The sequence below is a fragment of the Sceloporus occidentalis genome, unplaced genomic scaffold (genome assembly GCF_023333645.1).
Source record: "Sceloporus occidentalis isolate IW3139 unplaced genomic scaffold, rSceOcc1.0.p SCAF_13, whole genome shotgun sequence".
NCBI lineage: Eukaryota > Metazoa > Chordata > Lepidosauria > Squamata > Phrynosomatidae > Sceloporus > Sceloporus occidentalis.
Genome location: NW_028316993.1, coordinates 7,453,981 through 7,475,835, shown reverse-complemented (window position 1 = coordinate 7,475,835; position 21,855 = coordinate 7,453,981). Strand labels below are relative to the sequence as shown.

Sequence of the window (21,855 nt, the reverse complement as noted above, 5' to 3'; positions counted from 1 at the left end):
CTTCCGAGGTGTCACCCAGTGTGGGCCACATCCTCCACATACCCCAAGTGATGACACTGATCTCATGTGTCATTCCTCATTAATAGCTTTTGTCATCTTGACCATGCTAGGATGTTGCTTGTCCAAATGTGTTGCACTCAGTTAACTCAATGTGGGGAGAGGAGAAGAGGAAGCAGAATCATGTCCTTCCCTGTAGATTCAAACAAAAGCAAATGGCTGCAGCCTCTCCTAGCATGTGTCTTCTTCTTCCTCAATGTTTTCCATCTTGCCCACATGTTCCTTCCAATGTTCCATGTTCCCACATGTCCCAGTTTCCATCTGAAATGCCAGAGGGCATGCAAGACTGAGTACAAATGTAATTCACAGCTTAAGTCAAATATCACGTGACACATTTCATGTTCAAAACATGGACTTAGAAACTGGGCTTCTCTGTGAAAATCTGAAATATAACAATCTGGATCTCCCCTTCATTGGCACATGTACATCCATATTCATTTCTGTTCAAACTGAAAAGATGTGAGCACTCCCCCTCTCTTTCTTTATTTTTCACTCCCCCCTTTTTTCCAGGTGAAACATACTGAAGGAGAGAAACGTGAGTGACTGTAAGAAGGGATGGATGCTTTCACCTCCTTTCCATATAACAACATTGAATATCCACCATATAGCAGCAATGATTTCTATAACTTTAGCTGGAATGAAGACTGGCACCTAGGACCTTACTATGAGGATTTACACATCTCTCGGGTGATGAAAATTGTTTCCATGTCCATTTACAGTGCCACATTGCTCCTGGGGACCACAGGGAATGGCCTAGTTATTTTCCTCACAGGTTTCCACTTGAAGAAGACGGTGACCACTATATGGTATCTAAACTTGGCTATGGCTGATTTTGTTTTTGCCATTTGCCTCTCTTCAGAGATAATTTATGTTGCCCTGGATCACTGGCCATTGGGAAGGCTCATGTGCAAACTTGACAGTGTGGTGCCCTTCCTGAACATGTTTGCCAGCGTCTTCTTCCTGACCGCCATCAGCGCCGACCGCTGTGTTTCTGTGGTGCACCCAGTCTGGGCCTTGAACCATCGCACTCTCAAGCTGGCTTCTGTCATGGCTATCATCATCTGGATGATCTCCTTGGCTCTCAGCCTACCTTATTTCTTCTTCCGTGACACAAAAGACACACGAGATGGTACCATACAATGCGCCTATAACTTTAATTCAGAGGATGCTAGTAATCCATGGGCACACCGTGCCATGGTGGTTACTGAATTTGTGGTTGGTTTTCTCATCCCCTTCCACATCATTTTGGCCTGCTACTGTGCCATCATTATCAAGCTAAGAGGGAAGATCTTTGGTCGATTTAGCCGATCCTTCAAAATCATAATAGTGGTCATTGTGGTCTTCTTCTGTTGTTGGTTCCCCTACCACCTCTTTGCCATTCTTGATATGCTGGAAGATGACAGTCTTGAAATGAAGAATATCCTTAACATAGGCTTACCATTGGCTAATGGTCTGCTCTGCCTCAACAGCTGTCTGAACCCCCTCTTGTATGCCTTCCTTGGGCCAGACTGCAGAAGAACAAACTGCCGATCCTTCCTGTCAGCCTTTAAAGGAGCTTTCAGTGAGAACTGGGCTAGTGTGTCTTCTTTCTCCAACAAAAGAAACTCCAGTTCCACATCAGGAGTGGAATCTAGCATGGTTTGAATAACCTTTTCCCAGGCTCAGCAAGCTGGGCATATTCAATATTCACTACCACCAAAATAATCCAAGGCAAACTAAATGCTTTGTGCAATTTGGTGGGTATCTTTGGAAAGAGCTTTTTGAGTGAAGGTGATCATTTAAGCATTGTAAAATACTCACACACACCTCCAGGAAAAGGACAGAAGAAGGCACAGATTTGTATTTGTGTGCACCACTCTGCAGTCATTCATATCAAGGGAGAGACTTGTGTGGCCACTTTCAATCATTTCTATGTTTTGTTGTAGTTGTTGTTTTGAAAGAAGACTATCCATGGTCATGAATATGTGTTTGCCGAAGTTTTAAGATTCTCAGCAGAAGCCCTAATCCCAGTACTATTGCAAGCATATTTTGGTGAGGACTCATAAGAGAGTCCCAGGCTGTGGAACTCCCACAAGAGACAAAGGGCCTGAACAGAATAAAGCCAAAATAAAGCTGCTTCGGGTCACTTTGGAGGTGTGCTGTTTAAATGATGAATGTGTCATAGGAGGCCGGAAGTCATGACAAAGCCATGCTCCAATCCTAAGGACTGGAGCGCACCTTCTGGCCTCTTAAGATGTGTGTGTCATTTAAACAGCATACCTCCAAAATGACTCGAAGCAGCTTTTTTTTTGGCCTGTCTGTTTGGGCCCTAGGTTGGCTTTATTCCTGCTTCCATTCCTTTGCAAGTAAACACCCCTTTATTTAGACAGGAATTTAGCTTTTAGTTGGTTTTGCAAATGGGCATTTTAGTTGGAAGAGCTGTATCTTTATTCTGGGTGTTATATCTTTTAGTCCTTCCTGAATCTTCATTCGCGAAGCAAAGCCAGAGAGAGAGAGAGATCTTTTAAAGTGTTTTGAATTAGTATTTTTGTTATTTTTTTTGTAATCTTTATTGAGTTTTAATATATAAAAAAGAGAAAAGACCAACACATTCCTTATTCAGTATAATCATACATTGTTTCCTTTACTCTTCCCCCACCCCCTTACCCCCATGTTAATACCATTGCTTGTTGTTGTTTTTTAAACCTTTGTAATAATGGTTGTTGTTGTTGTTTTAGTTTTTATTTTGTTTTATAGACTAGGCAAGATGTACATTTTTGTAGCTAATAATCTTATACATCTCTTGGTCTGCATATTTTAAATGGGTAAAGGAGTAAAATCATTAAAAATTAAACTCACTGTGTCACCAGCTGGATTCTTACTTATCCTTTGGCTTTGAAGTTTCAGGGTGGTAAGTTCTTTACTTCAGCAGCAATGATCTATCCAATAGCACTCTTTATATACTATTGCTTCTGTGCATGTGTGCACATGGGGATTAGTGTAACGATCTCTCTTAGCAAACTAACATCCATCTATCCATTCTCCTGTGTGCCCATAACTACAACTGTTTCTTTCTTTGCTGGATACTCTCCATAGATGGCACCCATTACCAGTGCAGGGACCACTCCGGAGTACTGCTGATCTACCTGAACTTTTCACAGTGTTTTGTCTTCCAGATACGTTGGGAGACATAAGAAGACTGGTCTACACTGTCACTCATAGGAAATGCCAGGAAATGCCAGTAACTGAACTTGGGGCCTTTCCCTGAGCTCCAGCCTTTCTGTGCCTACCAGGCCATTGGCCATCTCTTCTCACTTGGTCAGCTAGCTGCCAAATACTTACCAACCCAAGATAAAAATGTCTGATACCCTACTCATTTAGCCACAAGCACTACAAATGTGCTGTAAAAACCATGAGGGATGTGAGACTTCAAACTCCAAGGCATATGAACAATTGTTATCCAAAGGAGTAAGCTTTTCCATGTCCTCTAATTATACAAACACATTGCATTTCATTGCTATTGTGTAGATAGCCACTGGTCTTGGGGGGGGGAGTGGTACACACAAAAGTGGGGACCCAAGAAAATGTGCTGATGATGTGTGGATTTTGTCTGCATTTTTTTTTTTATCTACTTCAATTGATGCATAAATATCCTTAGTCAGAGAGGAGCTTCGCCAGCACTACAAAACTCCCATGAAGAATAGTAACACTACACAACACATGTCAATGACTGGGTCCTGCTGCTGTATTGCAGCAATGCACAATATGCAACTGCAACACACAGCACTGCAATTCCATTTCCACCTATGCCAGCAGAATACATCCATTGCGCTATGATGAGTAATTCACTAGGCATACATAGCATAACATACACATGCATAGGTCACTAACAGGATGCCAGTCACTAAGTGTCCATTACTTAATTTACTTCAGCCAGTTCTGCTGCATTTGAAGGGATTTCTTTCTATAGAAGCGAGCCCTGGATGACTAGCACAAATTCCTACTATCCTGGCATCAAGATTGTGAGTATCTCATTCATAGAATCATAGAATCATAGAGTTGGAAGAGACCGCAAGAGCCATCTAGTCCAACCCCCTGCCATGCAGGAAATCTAAATCAAAGCATCCCCAACTGATTCATCTCTCTGCAACCACAGTAAGCCTCTAGAAAGGTTACACAATGCTGACTTATATTTTAAAACCAAATAGCATCACTCTTATTGATTTAGGCTGTATATGAATTATGCATTTAAGCTTCTTAATGTAGTATGGTGTAGTGTACTGTAGTGGTTTGGGCATTGATCTATGACTCTGGAGACCAGGGTTTGCATCTTGGATCAGCCAGATAAACCTACTGGTCAAGTCACATTCTCTCAGCCTCAGAGGGTGGCAATGGCAAACCCTATCTGAAGAAATTTGCCAAGAAAACCCCATGATAAGTTTGCTTTAAGGTTGCCATAAGTCAAAAATGATTCAAAGGCACACAACAACAACACATTTATGCATTCGTAGCACTTTCTTTTATGTTCAGCAATAAAAATAGCAACTGAGGAATGATTCTAGCACTCAGCAGCTAGGCTTCCCTTGTCTTTCCATTTGAGAGACAGATATGAAACTAGTATGACAGAATTCTATTTCCACATTTTCTTCCTCTCTTATATCTTAGAAGTGCTTCCTTCCTTTTTACTCCCATTTTGCTGACACGGTGATTTATTTTGACAATTCCCCCCAAACATCTGCTGATTATTTGGGTCATTACACCCCATTTCTCTAAAGAAAAGTTTTGTTTTATCACAAACGTTGACATGGAGATTAAAGACTGGGCCCCTTCACACTACACAATTATAGCGCTGCTGCTGTTGTGCGCCGTCAGGTCATTCCCAACTTATGGTGTCCTTATGGCGAACCTATCATGGGGTTTTCTTGGCAAGATTTGTTCATAGATTGCTTGTCATTGTCTTCCTCTGAGGTTGAGAGAGTGTGATCTGCCCAGTGGGTTTCATAGCCGAGCAAGGAATCGAACCCTAGCCTCCAGAGTCACAGTCAACACTCAAACCGCAATGCTGCCCTGGCTCCCAATTATAGTGCTACCATTCCTCTTATGGAAACCTGGGATTTGCAGTTGGGTAAGTTATGAGAGCTCTCTGGCTGAGAATTCCCAATGCACCTCCCTAAACTACTAATCCCAAGATTGCATATGGTGGAATGATAGCAGTTAAATGAATCTGTATAGTGTGCAACATCCACTGGTCATGGTCTTCCCCATGCAAATTAAATGTATTGAAATCTGTTTAATGTATCTTAAAAATTCTAACTTAACATATATGGCTATTAATTAGGAATCTGTAGTAAATATCCTAAAGGCACCAGATTCTGTCTGGTCTTGGAATCTAAGGAGGTTCAGCTCTGGTTGGTCCCTGGATAGGAAACTGCCAATGAATACTAGGTGCTAATAGGCTATATTTCAGAGGAAGCAACTGAAAAGATGGTGATTGATCACCTACTGGGACAAGTGGCTCAAAGGACCTTTAAAACAGTGGCAGCAATTTAATTGTATTGAAAAGGGTCTCTTAAAGATACAAGACATGAATGAAAATGGAGAGTGGTGGAGTCTCCTTCCTTGGAGGTCTTTAAACAGAGGCTGGATGGCCATCTGTTGGAGATGCTTTGATTGAGAGTTCCTGCATGGCAGTTCCTGCATGGCAGGGATGGCCCTTGTGGTCTCTCCCAACTCTATGATTCTATGATGCTATTATTATATGACTTTATACCACATTCTTTTTTTCCTTTAAGAGGCAGGTTTGGAGTGTTAGACAGAACAAATTCAAACACACAAATGATAGCATAAGAACAAATACTTTTATTCCAATATTGGAAGGTAATGTCAAACAATGAGTAGAAACTTATTGTCCCTGAAATCTTTAGAAAGATACCTAACTCGGTTAAAAACTAAAAGAAGCACACATCACATTAAGCCACATGCCACGAAATGGTGCCTTGGTCTCTTTCGCATTACACCGTTGATACTATTTTAAATGCCATGGCTGTATTCTGTGGAATCACAGGATCTGTAGTTTATTGAGGGACTAGAAGTCTCTGGCGGAAAATTCTAAATTCCTCATGAAACTACAGCACCCAGGTTTCCACAAGATGGAGCTATGGTATTTAAAATGACATCAAAGTGCCATAACTAGGGTGTGAAAGAGATGTCTGTAAAGGCTAGGTCAATAGAAAAGCATGGACATGTTGTGCCTTTGAACAACAGCTCTCAAAAGCCACCATTAGGCATTCTATCTGAGGGACTTTGAGTGCTGTAGTATAAAAAATTACTATCCCATGCTCTGCTGCAGGTGTTGGATCAACCAGACAAAACCCTCACGTGGCAATCTCAGTGGATAGGCAGATTTTCAAGTTATATAACTACATCAGGAACTACTATGAGCCAAGCAAGTGTCCAAGATGTGACTGCTAGACAGTGCTATCCACATCTATACTCAGAAGAACAAGTTAGCTCTGGAGCACATATTATGAAGCACTTTGAAGCGGTTTGCTGTGTGCTGGATCAGAGAGCCAGGATAGATCCAATGGATTTAAATTACCAAAAAAATACAATAATGCTAGGAAAGGTGGAGGGATGTAGAAAGAGAGGAAGACTGCATGCGAGATGGATGGAGTCTATGAAGGAGGTCATGGGTATAAATTTACAAGACCTAACTAGAGCAGTGGAAAATAGTCTTGAAGTCTTGAAGATGTCTCATCCAGAGGGTCATGACGAGTCGGGATCAACTCGAGGGCAGTTAACAAAAGATTTTGGTTGAACATTACAAGAAACATCTTGATGGAAAGAAGAGTTCAACAGCTCCAAGCAGAACCCATGCAATCCCCAGCTAGGGATGCTTTCATTCTGGTTGTCCTATTTGAGCAGGTAGACTTGGTAATATTTACAGGTCTTGGGAGTCCAGCTCAAAGGAAGACTTGACCTTGGTGTGTGCTGTGCTCTGGCTGGTCTCCTCAGCAAAGGCATTCTCAAAGGCAGAAAGGAAGGAGCGTTTCAGCCTCTCCTTGAAATCGTGTCCCATGAAGACATACAGGATTGGGTTGAGACAGCTGTTGATGAAAGCCAAGCTAGACGTCAAGGGAATGCCAATAAGGAGCACCAAATGCAGCTCCGGCTGCTCCATGACCTTGGTCTCGATGAAAGAGAAAATATGGTAAGGAAGCCAGCAGACAAAGAAGGCCACAATCACTGCTGTGATTACCTTGAATGGTTTGCTGGAGTTGGCCAAACGATTCCTCCTCAGCTTCAGAACAATTGCCCCATAGCAGACCACAATGACAGTAAAGGGGATGATGAAGGCAAAGATGAACCGGCTGATGATCATACCATGGTGTCTGCTTTTAATTTGCTCCGTGTGGTTGCCATAATTACTGTAGCAGTTGATCACATTCTCATCATATAGGTCCGTGGCTGTCGTTCTGAAATGAAGGTTTGGAGAACACAACAACAGAGCCACGATCCAAACACCCAAGGCCACAAAAGAAGCCAGCCGAGGGGTTCGATGATTCTGAGCCCACACGGGGTACCTGACAGAAATGCAACGGTCGATGCTTATGACCATCAAGAGGTAGACACTGGCGTAGAGATTGAGGAAGGCTAGCGCACTGTTGAGCTTACACATGGCCTGGCCGAATGGCCAGTGAAATTCCAGGGCTACGTAGGCAACGCTCAGGGGCAGAAAGAGCGTGAAGGTGAAGTCAGCAATGGCCAAGTTGAGGAACCAGACAGTATTCACTGTCTTCTTCATGCGAAAACCAGTGATGAAAATGACCAACCCATTACCAATGACTCCCAGAACAAAAGCAAGGCTGTAGATTACCATAGAGATAATGTTCATAGTTCTCCACAGCGTCTCATCAGTCTCATAGTCAACATAAGAACTATGGGAGACATTAGTGGGAAGAAGTGCAGGTACAGTTGTGTTCTTCATTCCCTTTTATGGCGACTCTCCTTTAATTGTGTCCTTTCTCTTTTCCTGGCTAAAACAAAAAGAAAAACATAGGTTATGTTACTGAAAACAAGTCCTCCTAGTCCAGAAATCTACTCATCACAGCAGTCAAGATAGGGATGGAAAGATTACTGGAAATATTTGAAAAGTGGTCAAAACAATTTTAATTGAAAACTCCAGGATTGGGAGTTTTGCTCACCATAATTCGGAAATGACTTGAAGGCAAACAGCACACACATACACAAACTCATTTTATCACTTATCTGAGATGCCATGATATCTAAATATTTGAATAAATAAATATTCTATATTAAAACAATATATTTTAAAGAGAGAAAGAGAGAAATGTCCTGCCTCCAAATATGCCTCCTCACATTCCCTATTTCCTGCACATAAACACACCAAATATTTCCAAAGCATTCAGTAGCTAGCCCAGTCAAGACATGTTTTTTTCCTCCCATACAGCCACACATCCACTGATCATGCCCTGTAATGTTGCTGGAAAATTCTTTTCACCTTTAGTTCTTCAGAGGCAATAGGAACAGTTGCTGTTACCAGCAGCAGAACACCTCCTGCCTGGTTTCTTAATAGATTGCTCAACCAGCCTCACCACCAGCCTGGCCTGCAGTGGAACAAAGAGGCATTCCTGTTTGTTTTAAGCAAATGGAGGGTCGCTAGAGAAAAGTCTAACACCAAGAACCTTGACATGTGCTGCAACATTTCACAGATGAAAACATGTGTGTCCAAGCAACTTCAATTTATTATTAGTGGGGGAGAACACACAGGCTAAGAGAGGCTGCAGCAGTTTGCTTTTGGTTGAGCTTACTGGGAAGGGTGAGATTTCTCGCCCTCCTTTCCTTTCTTCTCCTCCCGAGTTAATCTAAGGCTAACTACTCCGGAACATTGAATGCAATGTGAAGAAACTGAAGTAATCCAAGAACATAGGGAGATGTGGGATGAGGTGAGTGAGTAACTGGGACCTTTTAAAAGCAGCTGAAAAAGTGTTACAACGCAAGATTAATTGGGACTGCAACATGGAGAAAGTGTCACTCCTCCAGTGAGGAAAATCATACTGCCACACACTCCCAAGCTCAGAACTACCAAGCCAATGGTCCTACAGGAATGAATTAGGTCTCTTTGGAAGAGAAAGGCTCCTGTCTACTTGCTGCCAATGGCTGGTGGACCAGGCTACCTGAAGGCACCGTTTGTGTCCCAGGCTGTCCTGGTCTACCTGTCTTGTTTGCAAGTCTTGAAGGCATTGAGGCACCATTTAGCAAAGGGAGAGGCCTTGTGAGTTCACCATGGCATGCCAACAGTATCCTGATGGCCAACATGTCACTTCCAGAAAGGTAGACTAGGTCCTTCCCAGGGTGTTCAATCACCATGCAGCGAGTGATGGTGGTACACTTCACTGGCAGATGTCCCCCTCTGAGGTGTCACCTGGTGCAGTCCACACCTCCCCACACACCCCTACAAACACCCCCATTTTCAGGGGATGACATAGTGGCAGCAACCAATCAGAGCAAATTCTCAGGGTCCCTTCCCACACAGATACAACCCCAATTCAGGCTCCCCATCTTGTTCTTGTTCCTTTTATTGCTGAGTGCTGAAGCCCTGTCACTGAAACAAGGGGCAAGTGATGGAACGAAAGTCAAGAGGATGCAACATGTGCTATTAGCCAAGACAGGAAAGGGTTGTTGACTAGCTGTTCCTCTCAGTAGAGGAAAAGGAAAAACATTGGCAGACTTAAGAAACCTTCCGAATTTGGCCTCGTGTGTTCCACTGCAGCTCCTGTGTCTTTTCACAATGCAGGAAAATGTTTGAGAGGGCAAGCCTTAGGTTTGTCTCTTAGGTGACTGCTAAAAGGGCAAGAGCCCTTATGAACAAATTGATAGATGCATTCATTCATTCTTGTTTGTTTTTGATTTAAAGAGCCCCCCAAGAATTATTCATGGGATGGCACACATCAGATGGCAACTGTATAAAATAAAAGGAATAGGCTAAGTTCATAATATAAAGAGGTAAGTAGAAAAAGCTTTGATTTGTAAGAATAGGTTACAACTCAATAGCTAAAAATAAATAGCTCAGATTAGTTTCTGAGAACTGTAATGGAGCAATGGCATAAGACACAGAGCAGAGATCCAAAGGCAAATGAACCAATTTCATCAACATCTGAGGAGGTAGACTGAAGTCTGTCACAGAGTTTTCTTGGCAAGGTTTCTTTGGAGTGGGTTTGTCCTTGCCTTCTTCAGAGTCTGAAAGAGTGTGACTTCCCAAAGTTCAACCAGTCTCTGAAGATGCCAGCCACAGATGCTGGCAAAACGTCAGGAATAATCTCTTCTAGAATATGGCCACATAGCCCAAAAGACCCACAAAAAAATATGGGTGCCGGCCATGAAAGTCTTCAATTTCAACCTGTGAGTTTCCATGGCTGAGCAGGGATTTGAATCCTGGTCTCTAGAGTCCTAGTCAAACAGTCAAACCATTATACCCAACCGGCTCAAATGGAACAGCATTTTGTAGGCTATCATTCTGCTGAAAATGAACTCCTTCTCCTCTCCAAAAAAAACGCTGCATGTAGCCCCCTGTTTTGACTCTGGAGACCAGAGTTCAAACCCCTACTGAGCCATGTAAATCCATGTCACACACTTGCGTTATTTCTCTTTCACGCAAACGTCATCTGAAAAACATCCTGCAAACGCTGGTTGTCAGTTTGGCAGTGGAATAGTCTGCTTCAGGAAGTTGCTGGAGTGATTCAAGAAGAAGCTAGAAGCTGCTATGTATTTTGTGCAGGTTCCCATATCAAGAGAAAGGCAGGATATGAATTCAATTTTTTAAAAATGAGAAAGATGCCCATCTGCCTGGAGAGCTGCTGTTGTCCTGAAGATCCTGCGTTGGACTAGGTGACCTCCAAGAAACCTTTCGCCTCTCTCCAATTCTGTATTTTGACATGTGTTACTGCACTGGCCTGGCTTCCACTAGGCAGCCTTACTTACTCCTGGAACATGTGAAGCAAGTAGATAAAAGAGAAAAGATGTCTCTGATCATGTGAGGAAGACATGCTATCCTTGGCCACAGCATAACCTGAGTTCTCCACCACTCATTCAAACTAGCGAGTCAGAACATCAGCGCACACCAAATTCAGCACATACAATGGGGCAAAGGATACCTACTGACTTATATTAATGCCTCACAAACATACACCTGAGCCTGCACAGTATACTTAGATATGCACATCTCCAAGCAGGTGGAAAGGAAGGAAGGAAGGAAGGAAGGAAGGAAGGAAGGAAGGAAGGAACTTCTCAAATTTGATGTTTCATGCAGAATATAATGGAAAATTGATCTTTTCTTTTTTGTAGTTTTCTGCCTTTGAGTTATTTCCAACTAACGGTGGTTCTAACACAAACCTATTACTGTATAGGGTTTTCTTGGGAAGATTTTTCCAAAGGGGATTTTGCCATGCCTTCCTCCAAGGCTGAGAGAGTAGGCTTCCATGGACGAGTGAAGATTCAAACCTTCATTGCATCAATAATAATAATAATAATAATAATAATGATAATAATAATAACTATCAATCTGTTTCTGGTCTGTTCATAGGCATCTTATTTTGAAAGACTATCCAGTTCATGTATAGTTTAAAGATATATTTTTAAAAGAAACATAAGAAGAAAGATCAGAGGCCTTGAAGGTGCCCACCAAAGGGTGGCCTTTGGACAGCAGAGTAGACAGACACACAAGAAGACATGTCTACATAATTCAGTGCAGATATTTCCTCTTCTGTGTTCTTTTCTAGTGAAGCCAACTTTGAGGAGGCAGTTCTGCAATCTGGGAGCAGCTACCAAGAAAGCCCTCTCTCACATGTCCTCAAATGTGTCTGTGAAGTAGGGCGAAAAGAAAACCTTTTCTCAAAAGATCTCAGGCGTTAGGTAGGCTCATGTAAGGAGATAAATTCACTCAGATAGTTTGGACGCAAGCTGTATTGGGGTTTACAAGTGATTAATAACCTGTTAAACTGGGCTCAGAAACAGATTACTAACCAGCAAAGCTGTTGTAACAAGAAAGTTTGGATGTTCCTATAATGAGAGCTAGTTCAGCAGTCTAGGCACAGTATTTTAAACTCAGTGGAGTTTCTAAAGGTTTCCAAAGGCAACCCTTTGTACAATCATTCAAAGAGAAGGGAATCAAGGTATGCATCACCAAGGCTGCATCAGACATTTCCAGGAGCAGATAAAACTGCTGCACTAGCTTAAGCTGTGCAAATGGGTATGCAGGTTCAGAGGTGATTCTAGGAGAACCCTTAAGCTGCAAGCCTGAGATTTTAGGGGGTATAACCCCATCCAGGACAGGCTGCATCCTTGATTTTTTTTTGCATTTATATAAGGGACACCTGTCTGGAACCAAACCACAGTTGATAAGTCTTGGAATCAAACCATAGGGGATACCAAGGACCCACTTTATAGCTAATTAGAAGCTATGCTGAAGCTTGAACTCTGGTCTAACACTCTAACTAGAGTACTATGCTTTTTCTGACTCTTTCTTTCTGGGGTGCCTTTCCTGGGCTTTTAGAAGGTGCAATAAGAAAGCCAACCCTTTGCAGTGCAGAGTCAGCAAAGAAATGGATAGCAACACAGCTGTCATTTCAATCACTAGAGACATATTGGGTATTTAAGTTCTTTAGCACACTGACCCAAGACTGAGAGGCCATCAAAAGATATAGTGATCAGACGCAAAAGGAGATTTTCAGCTGGTGCAGTTTGTCTATTTATTGCACAGACCTCCTTCCTCTTCTGCATAGCTACTAACAGTGTAGGAGTCTCTTCAACTTTTTGTTCTCTGACCAGCCTTGTAAAAAAGAAGAAAAAAGACAACAGTTCCTCTCCATTTGATAATCCTTACCTTACAGCAAAGAAGAGCTCTATCGGCTTGCTGCTTCCCGCCCAGTCAGAATGCTGTCAGTGAGAACAGCTAAGCAGATGTGGTTTCTGTTGTATGTCAGGGGTGTTAGAAGAGCTTCTCATACTACCTCTTTTTATCCCTGGGAGTGTCCTTTACAAGTTGCAAGACAAGCAAAATTTCAGTCTTTCTGGTATCTGCTTAAATAAGCAAAGACCACCTCCAGGTAACCAACCAACAACCCCACCATTTCCTTGGCTGTACTGTCCATATTCCAAGGAGGGAGCCCTGGCATTGAAAGCAAATAAGGTTCCATCAGCATATAGAACATGGACCCTCACTGCTATGGAAGGAGAGGTTGGAGAAGTCACTCTTCAGGACAACAACATCCAAAATCCTCCAGCAAACCTGGTCCCTGGGTTCTAGTCCCAAGATGTAGTAGTTATGTGGAAGGTAGCCAAATGGACTGAAGCGGTGTCCGCCAATTTCTGCCTTCCAAGTACTTTGGACTACAGCTTCCACTATCTACGGCTGGTAGGGTAATGTCCCCATCCAGGATAAGCCCAAGTCATTTAACTGCTGGAATAGGGTAGATAGGTAGATGAAAACCTAGAGATAATTCCTGTACCTTTAAGGATTGTGTAGAAGAGGAAATTTCAGCAGGTGCTGCTTCTTGCCTGAATGCATGGCAAGCAACAACTGGTGAAATTACCTTTTCTCCGCAACCGTTAAAGGTACAGGAGCTGCCTCCAGTTTTCACTTTGGCAACCTTATGCCTGAAGCAAAAAACAAGATGGCAGCTCCCTCAATTCCATGTAGATCAGCCAAACTGGCCAGTAGTTAAATTTTTCTTCCACACTGATAATGGGAAAGGGACAACATCTGAGGAGAGCATACCATTTTCAATGATGCAGGATAAGCTGTGAGGTTGTTGGTTTGCTCTTCCAGGCTTGCTTCCTTGTCCAAGTCCAGAAAATTTGTCACCTTCTTTTGGCCAAAACAAAACCCAAGTGTCCAGACGTGGGCCACTGTGAACCTCTAATAAACCTCCAATAAACAGGTGCTTTAGATATGTCTTGAAGTAATTTCCTCCTCCCCATCTTCTTTCAACATTGATAAAGCCATGTCCTGCTCATTCTAATTTAGTACTAGCCATTTTCCATATTCATAGAAACAGAGTTGGAAGAGACCACAAGGGTCATCAGTCCAACCCACTGCCATGCAAGAATGCACAATCAAAACACTTCCGACAAATGTTAAATACTATTTTGAGTTTGTGTATTATTATTTATGGGGGGAAATTGTGTGGATGAGAATGTAGATCAGGATGGGAATCATGGATCCCTGCAAGTCCCAACACTTCAAACCAGCATAGTGAGTGGTGAGGAATGCTGGGAATTGCAGTCCAACAATACTTGGAGGACTGCATGACTCCCAGCTCTGATTTAGATCCAGAGAAAACAGCCCATTTGGGGTGAAAAATGAAATGCTTTTGGAAATGTGTAGGTGAGGACAATCCTGTGCTGTGACAGATATATTTTACCCCTTGAAGGAGGACCTCTTCAGGAACCTATTAAAGATATTATCTAATCTGAGCCTCAGTCTTGTAGATGTGTAGCATCTGTCACTGTCAGCAATTTGTTTCCAGTAGAAACGTCTGTGTCAAAATTTACAGAAAATAGCTCTTGCATTGTTAGGAAAACGGAAGGGAAAGCATCAGAATAAAACATTTGCAACTGGTTTGTAATCATGACATCATTACACTTGCAGTAAATCCTTCCGATTATAAAATGTTTGCATAATACAGTTCAATCCTGGTACCATGATTCACCAACTTTTTTGAGAGAGAGATATGGTAACCTATGTAACCATTCTCCCTCACTGGAAAATCAGACAATGGGGAAAATTAGGACTTTAAATCACTGGCTTACCTCTTCCGAATTGAAGTCGGACTGCAGCTGGGTCTTATCGCAAGGATTTTGCCAATGAAGCAGCTGGGTGAATCTAGCCCGGCTGCAGCCCGCATCCCAGACATGCTTTGGGAGCCTCATTTAGAAATCAGGATCTTTCTAACTTCAAAAAATAGCTTCCGAAGTGCATTGAGGACCCAGGCTGCAACCGGACTGGACTCACCTGGTGGCTTTGGTGGCAAAATCCTTGCAATAGTACCTGGCTGAATTAGACTTCAATTTGGAAGAAGTTAGCCAGGTTATTTAAGTGGTGTAATAAGGTCTTTAGTGAGACCAGCAAGGCGTTATCTGAAACAAGAGGATATGCTAGGTCTTCCCACAGAAACCAAAGATGATATGTATATATCAATAGAAGTATAGTGTCTAGATCAAGGGAAGCAATAGTGCCACTCTATTCTGCCTTGGTCAGGCCTCACCTAGAATACTGTGTCCAGTTCTGGGCACTACAGTTCAAAAAGGATGTTGAGAAACTGGAGCGTGTCCAAAGGAGGGCAACCAAAATGGTGAAGGGTCTAGAAACCATGCCATATACTGGGCCAATGTTATTAAAATAACACAGAGTCATGTAGCACCTTTGAGACTAACAGCTTTATTATAAAATGAAGGTTTGTCAACATCTAATGCAATATATGCAGGGATCTATATATGTGTGTATATAAACATTCCAACATATTTTTCTGCCTCCCAGCTGCATATGTTTTCTTTAGACTAGGTGGCAGTCTACTTCCAAACTGGATTTGCTCTTTGTCAATGCCTGTGCCGAGGTCTCACTAAAAGCATTCTCAAAAGCAGCTAGCACAGATGTCCGCAGCTTCTCCCTGAAGTCCTGCCCCACAAAGACGTACAAAAAAGGATTCAGGCAACTGTTGAAGTAAGCCAAACCAGAAGCCAAGGGGATCCCCACCACTAGGACTATCTGTAGCCAAGGCGTTACTGTGGAGACTGACATCTCCAGGAAGGAGAAAATGTGATAAGGAAACCAGCAAATGAAAAAGGCTAGGACCACAGCCACCATGATCTTGAAGGGCCTACTTGAGCGGGTGAGGTGATTCCCCTTCAGCTTGGCCATAATAGCACCATAACAAAACAAGATGATGGTGAACGGCACCAAGAATCCAGCCACAAAACGGGTCAGCACTATGGCCTGGTGACGATGGGCGCCCAGGTCAGCAACGTCCTCTGACTGGAAGTCACCAGACAAGGCAAAGTTGTTGTAACAATGAGTGGTGTTCTCTTCAAAAGGACTGGGCCGAGTGTCCCGGAAAACAAGGTATGGGGAGCTGAGCACCAGAGCTGCTACCCAGATGCCCAGTGCCACCAGAGAAGCCAGCCGAGGTGTGCGGTAGTTCTGGGCCCATACAGGACACACCACAGAGACGCAGCGGTCCATGCTAATGATGGTGAGAAGGAAGACGCTAGCAAACATATTGAGGAAGGCTACAGTGGTGCTGAGCTTGCAGAGGGCCTTTCCAAAGGGCCAATGGAAGCCCAAGGCCATATAGGCCACACTCAGTGGGAGGAAGAAAGTAAAGACAAAGTCAGCTATGGCCAAGTTGAGAAACCAGACAGTATTGACAGTCCTCTTCATACGGAAGCCAGTGACAAAGATGACAAGACCGTTCCCAATCACGCCGAGCAGGAAGGCAGCGGTGTAGACCACCACAGAGAGTAGGCGCATTGACTCGCGGAGACCCACGTTGTCATCGTAATCGGAATAGTCTTCATAGTCTTCATAAAGACGTTCTTCAGAAGTGTTGCTAGTGTCCATTTTGGAGGAGAAGAACTTTTGGGGAAGGCAGAGATTGTGAAGGTAACCTATGGAGACACAAGATATTGCTTAGAAAAGATAGGGTAAAATGGCCCATATGTTGTCTGTCAAAAGTCCAAGACTACCACCACTACACCACACTGGCTCTCAGCTATCACATACATTTCACCAATGAAAACCAGGTTATAACTGACTAAGCTTCATTCAAGTGTGGTCAAGCTGCAAAGGTTATTAATGGGGAAGGGCAGAGAAGTTAAGAGAGGCTGCTGCAGTTTGCTTTTGCCGATGGCTACAGAGAAGTGCAAGATTCTGCCGCCTCCTCTCTTCCCTCTCTTGAGTTAAAATGAAGCACAAAGTACTTTTTGCACTTTGAAGTCACTTTGCAGCAAATGAAGTAATCCGAAGGCAAAAGAGGAAAGTAGGAAAAAGAGGAGAGATAAACTGGGACATTTTAAAAGAAGCTGGGAGGGTTGCCCAACCCTGCAGGGTTTGGCTGGAAGCTTGGAAATTTAGCTATTTAGCAGTCTTTTATATAGAAAGTCATGGATGCCATATGCAGTTGTACAGCCTTTAGCCACAAGATGGTGGCAGCGCAACACAGACTTAATGCAGTAGTGTCAGTTTCTCCAGGCTGCATAATAAAGTGCTGCACTGCACATCTGTCCAGCATCTGTCTTACACCACAAACAAAGCTGGGTGTGGTGCTGCTGGCAGAGTGGAACCTGTTTCACTTTCAGAACAAAGACCCCCCCCCCCCAGGAATTTGAATTAAGTAAACCTGCCAAAGGTTTTCGACTCAAAGCATTAACTGTTACAAATCCTTGGGAATCGAGCAGTTTTGAAATAGGCATAAATTGATAACCTGGTTGTGTTCTTTGGCCTAAAGTAAGGGTGAGCAAAGTGCACTCAGTGTTGCTGGATTGCAACTCCCATTAGCAATAGCTTGCACAGCCTGTTCTGAGGACTGCTGGGAACTGGTGTCCAGCAGCTGAACAGTTAGATTTTATCTGTTCCTGACATAATTGAATGTTCTCTGACATGGATCCAGAACTCTTCCCTTTTCCTACATGTAGATAAAAAGTCACCCTACAGAATTTGCAGGGGACTGCAATTCCTCACATTCGGCTACAGCTGATGGGAGCTGCAGTCCAAGAGGGCTGCACTTTGTCCACAGCTGCTCTGGTTTATGATAAAATTATAGAATCATAGACTCTTATTAGAGTTGCAAGGCACCACAAGGGCCATCTAATCCAACCCCCTGCCATGCAGGAATACTCAGTCCCAGCATTCCTGAAAGATACCCATCCAACCTCTGTTTAAAGACCTCCAAAAATGACGAGTCCACCATCCTCCAAGGCAATCTATTCTACTGTTGAACAGCAATTATAATAACATAAAATAAAAAAGTTCTTTCTAATGTTTAGATGGATTCTTATTCCAGCTTGTCAATACCCTTCTTGAACTGTATTGCCCAGAACAGGACATAGTATTCCAGGTAAGGTCTGACCATAGCAGAATAGAGTGGGACTATTACTTCCCTTGATCTGGATAGTATACAGTGCAGAACTGATGCAGCCTAGAATTGCATTGGCTTTTTCGGCTGGCGCATTATACTGTTGGCTCATGTTTAGCTTGAGGTCATCTTCACATGTACTAATTTCAAGCCACTCATCCTATATTTGTGCATTTAATTTTTCCTACTTAAATACACCACCTTACATATATCCCTCTTGAAATCTATTTTGGCCCAGTTCTCCATTCCGTTACAGTCATTTTGAATTCTGATTCTGCCCTCTAATGGATTTGCTCATGCACACCCCAATTTTGTGTCCTCTGCAAATTTGATAAGGATGTCCTCTATTCTACCATCTAAATCACAATACCATACTTTTTAATCTGTCCATATAGCTCCACTCACACACAGATTCTCACTGCAAGTATACCTACAAGCAGCAGGTATACATCGCCATTACAAGAGAACAGAAACCAGTATGACGTTACAAGGCTGACTACTCTACTGTCTGGACATGTTCTAAAATATATTTCATTTTGTGGGTGGAAAATCTAATTTAAAGGTCTCTCTGGAACATCCTGTCTGCGATTTTGCAGGATTTATTTGCTCCAAGGGGGCTACTAAATTTTGTGCACATCACATTATACTGTAGTTGTCAAGACAAGTCAAGAGAGACCCCAAGATTTAGATTTCTGAATCTTGATTGAAATTCAGAATCTCAGATGGGTCAGATTAGACACAATTAAGGACAAACTAAACCACCCAAATGGGCTCCAGCCCACATTTGAGAAGCCTTGAACAACTCCAGGATGGAAGAGCCTTGGTTTGAAAGGAGACTTTTTTGAAGGACTCCTGAATAGTGTTTTTTGTTCTGATGTCACTTGTAAATCATGGCGGCTGACTAAAATGGTGAAAAGTGTGGAAACCATGATGTGTGAGGAGTGACTTAGGGAGCTGGGTATGTTTAGCCTAGAGGAGCGAAGGTGAAGAAGTGATATGACAGCCATGTTTAAATATTTGAAAGGATGTATTACTGAAGATGGAGCAAATTTGTTTTCTGCAGCTCCAGAGAAGAGGATCTGGAAGAACAGATGCAAACACAGGAAAAGAAATTCCACCTCAACATTAAGAAGTAAGAGCTGTTCAACAGAGGAACATGCTCCTTTGGAGGGTGGTGGAGTCTCCTTCTTTGGAGGTTTTTAAACAGAGGCTGATGGCCATCCTTCAGGTGTGCTTTGATTGAGAGTTCCTGCATGGCAGAGGGTTGGATTGGATGACCTTTGAAGTCTCTTCCAACTCTAGGATTCTATGGCGCGTTACAGAGCACCGAAAAGTGGCGCTCTGCCTGCGCCGTCATTAGCTGCGCCGAGAAGCCCCAGCGGCCAAACCGCGAGGCGTCCCAGCGCAGCTAAAAAGAAGCGCCAAAATGGCGCTTCTTCTTGCGTTGCGGAAATGATGCGACGAGGCACCAATGGCGCACTCGACATGTCATTTTCGTGACGCTACGTGTGGACGCTAAGCGCCTGGCACGTAAAAATGGCCACGCCTATGTGTATAGGGTGCGGCCATTTTTATGCCCCCGCCACGTGCTAGGGGTGAGGCCGGTATGGACGCTAGGTCCTCAGCCAACCCCTAGCACGTGATGGGGGAGCCACAAAGGCCCGTGCGGAACGGGCCTATGATTCTATGAGTAGCTGTGACATAAACAATTAGGAGAATTAAAACTATACCTTTAAATTACAATGTCATATGCACATCCTAAATGTATTTACATTTGCTTGATTATATGTGAACATTCAGGGATAGCCGTGTTGGCCATATAGTAAATCCAATAACATCAGAAGTCTACCTGACATTCATACCTTTATCGAGCCAACAAATATACACAATATATATGTTGCAAGCTTTCGAAGCTCCACAGGCTTCTTCATCAGACCTGGTGTTAAAAACCATACAGGAGGGGGGAAATGAAGGTGTTACTCATAGGCCTGCATTTTGCTGTTTTTGTTCTTAATCTAGATGGTCAGGAGCCTGCAAGAGATACCCCTCCATACCATCAAACAGCTCTCTCCATTAAGAAGTTATTCCAATGTGTCCAACTAGAATCTGTTTTGTTCCAATATCCACCCATTAATTCTACTGGACAGTGAGTACTTACAGAGTGCACTGAAGTCACAACACAATTCTGACCAGTATCTAATCCTAGTATTTAAAATGCTGTATGCAAAGTTGGAAAGCAGTTTACTGCTGCCCTAAATGTCTTCTAACTGCTTATTTTCCTGCACAGAAATTTTCCTTTTCTGAGGTTTAAAATAACTAGACATTCAGTTTCTTCAAAGCAAACCTGCATTTATTTTGCCTTCATATGCACCAAAATTGCAGACAGTAAGTATCTTTAACAGGCTTCTTGCATGGTTTAGGAAAGTCCTTTTGTTTTTGGACTAAAACACCCAGAATCCCCCAGCTAACCTGGTCACCAGGGATTCTGGGATTTGTCACTACTGGCTGGAAGGTACTGAGAGATCTAATCCTCACCCCCCCAAAAGGAACTTTTCCAAGCTCTGCTTCTTATTACAGTAGGAGCTCATAAAACATAACTACACTGAAGTATCAGGTTACAGCTAGGGCATGGAAATTGGAGCCTTCCAGATATTTTTGATGTTTGACTATAGTTCCCATAATCCCTGGCCCTTGCTGTTTAGGATCTAAGGGACTTGTAGTCCAAATTGTCTGGATGATACCAGGTTATCTATCCCATGACTATCCAGGAAGATCTGGGTTCAAACCTTGCTTAGCCATGAAGCTTGCTGGTTGACTTTGGAGCAGTCCTTCAGACTAATCCACCTCACAGGGTTGTTGTTGAAGATAATAAAGGAGGGAGCTATCCGTACAGTTCTGAGCAACTTTGAAAGGAAGACAGGAGAAAGATGTCATAATCATGCACACAAATTCTGAAAGGCTGTCAAATCCTACTTACCGTCCCAAAGCAGAGGCTGCAAAAGGGAAACCTTTTAGACCTCCGCTTTCCGTCCAGATCTATCGGCTCCTCTCCTAGTGGCTTCAGCCTCCAAACCTTCACTTCTAGAGTTGTTTGGAAACACTAGTCTGCCTCCAAAAAACTCTACAAGCGGATGGTCCTGTTGTAGGATAGAGAGACGCACAGGTTGAGTGTGTGTGCTCTTAGGAAAATAGAGAGTCCAGACATGTGGCTGGAAGGGAGAGTCCATTGCCCACAAACCATTGCCCAATTCATTTTTATTTTTTAGTGCCTGCAGAGAACTGGCACAGGGACCACTCCTTTAACCCTTTATCACTTGGCCCAAACAGTGAGAGCGCACTGTTCCACGGATGTTACTCAGAATCCACTTCAAACACACCACAGTGAGGACTGATGAATTAGACCATTGCCTTGCCATTTAAGTGCACAATAAACATAAATCAATTACATGAATCTCATTTCCCCCCAGTTTCTCCAGCTTCTCAGGTACACACATTTTTGTCCAGCTGTATCTTTTGTGTACAAATGGTCCTCTTATCAGCCAGAGTTCCTGGAGTAATGGCAAAAGAACTATGGTTGTGAAAGTTGTATTCTCAATATCACCCTGCTCCACCTGTACTAAAAGTATTTAAGATATAAATTAACGGAGATTAGAATATTTATTAATGATTA

The 21,855-nt window shown here is 43.0% G+C and overlaps 3 protein-coding genes across 5 annotated transcripts; 1 reads left to right on the top strand and 2 right to left on the bottom strand.

Annotated features, from left to right (window-relative positions):
- Window positions 1–612: 612 nt before the first annotated feature.
- On the top strand, window positions 613–1,701 carry LOC149304783 (chemerin-like receptor 1). The gene has a single exon (XM_089479416.1). It carries the CDS (start codon window positions 613–615, stop codon window positions 1,699–1,701), a length of 1,089 nt encoding a protein of 362 aa, XP_089335542.1.
- A 4,225-nt stretch (window positions 1,702–5,926) lies between these two features.
- On the bottom strand, window positions 5,927–7,930 carry LOC149304782 (chemerin-like receptor 1). The gene has a single exon (XM_089478945.1). It carries the CDS (start codon window positions 7,928–7,930, stop codon window positions 6,977–6,979), a length of 954 nt encoding a protein of 317 aa, XP_089335071.1. The 3' UTR covers window positions 5,927–6,976.
- A 7,543-nt stretch (window positions 7,931–15,473) lies between these two features.
- On the bottom strand, window positions 15,474–21,459 carry LOC149304781 (chemerin-like receptor 1). 3 transcript variants are annotated; one of them, XM_089478787.1, is made up of 2 exons: window positions 21,163–21,459; window positions 15,474–16,719 (listed from the first exon to the last, which is right to left on the bottom strand). In XM_089478787.1, the coding sequence occupies exon 2, from the start codon at window positions 16,670–16,672 to the stop codon at window positions 15,608–15,610; it is 1,065 nt and encodes a 354-aa protein (XP_089334913.1). In that variant the 5' UTR covers window positions 16,673–16,719; window positions 21,163–21,459; the 3' UTR covers window positions 15,474–15,607. The 3 variants fall into 3 exon arrangements, with proteins under 3 accessions (XP_089334913.1, XP_089334911.1, XP_089334912.1); XM_089478785.1 differs by lacking the exon at window positions 21,163–21,459 and adding an exon at window positions 20,972–21,131; XM_089478786.1 differs by lacking the exon at window positions 21,163–21,459 and adding an exon at window positions 20,048–20,117.
- Window positions 21,460–21,855: the final 396 nt, after the last annotated feature.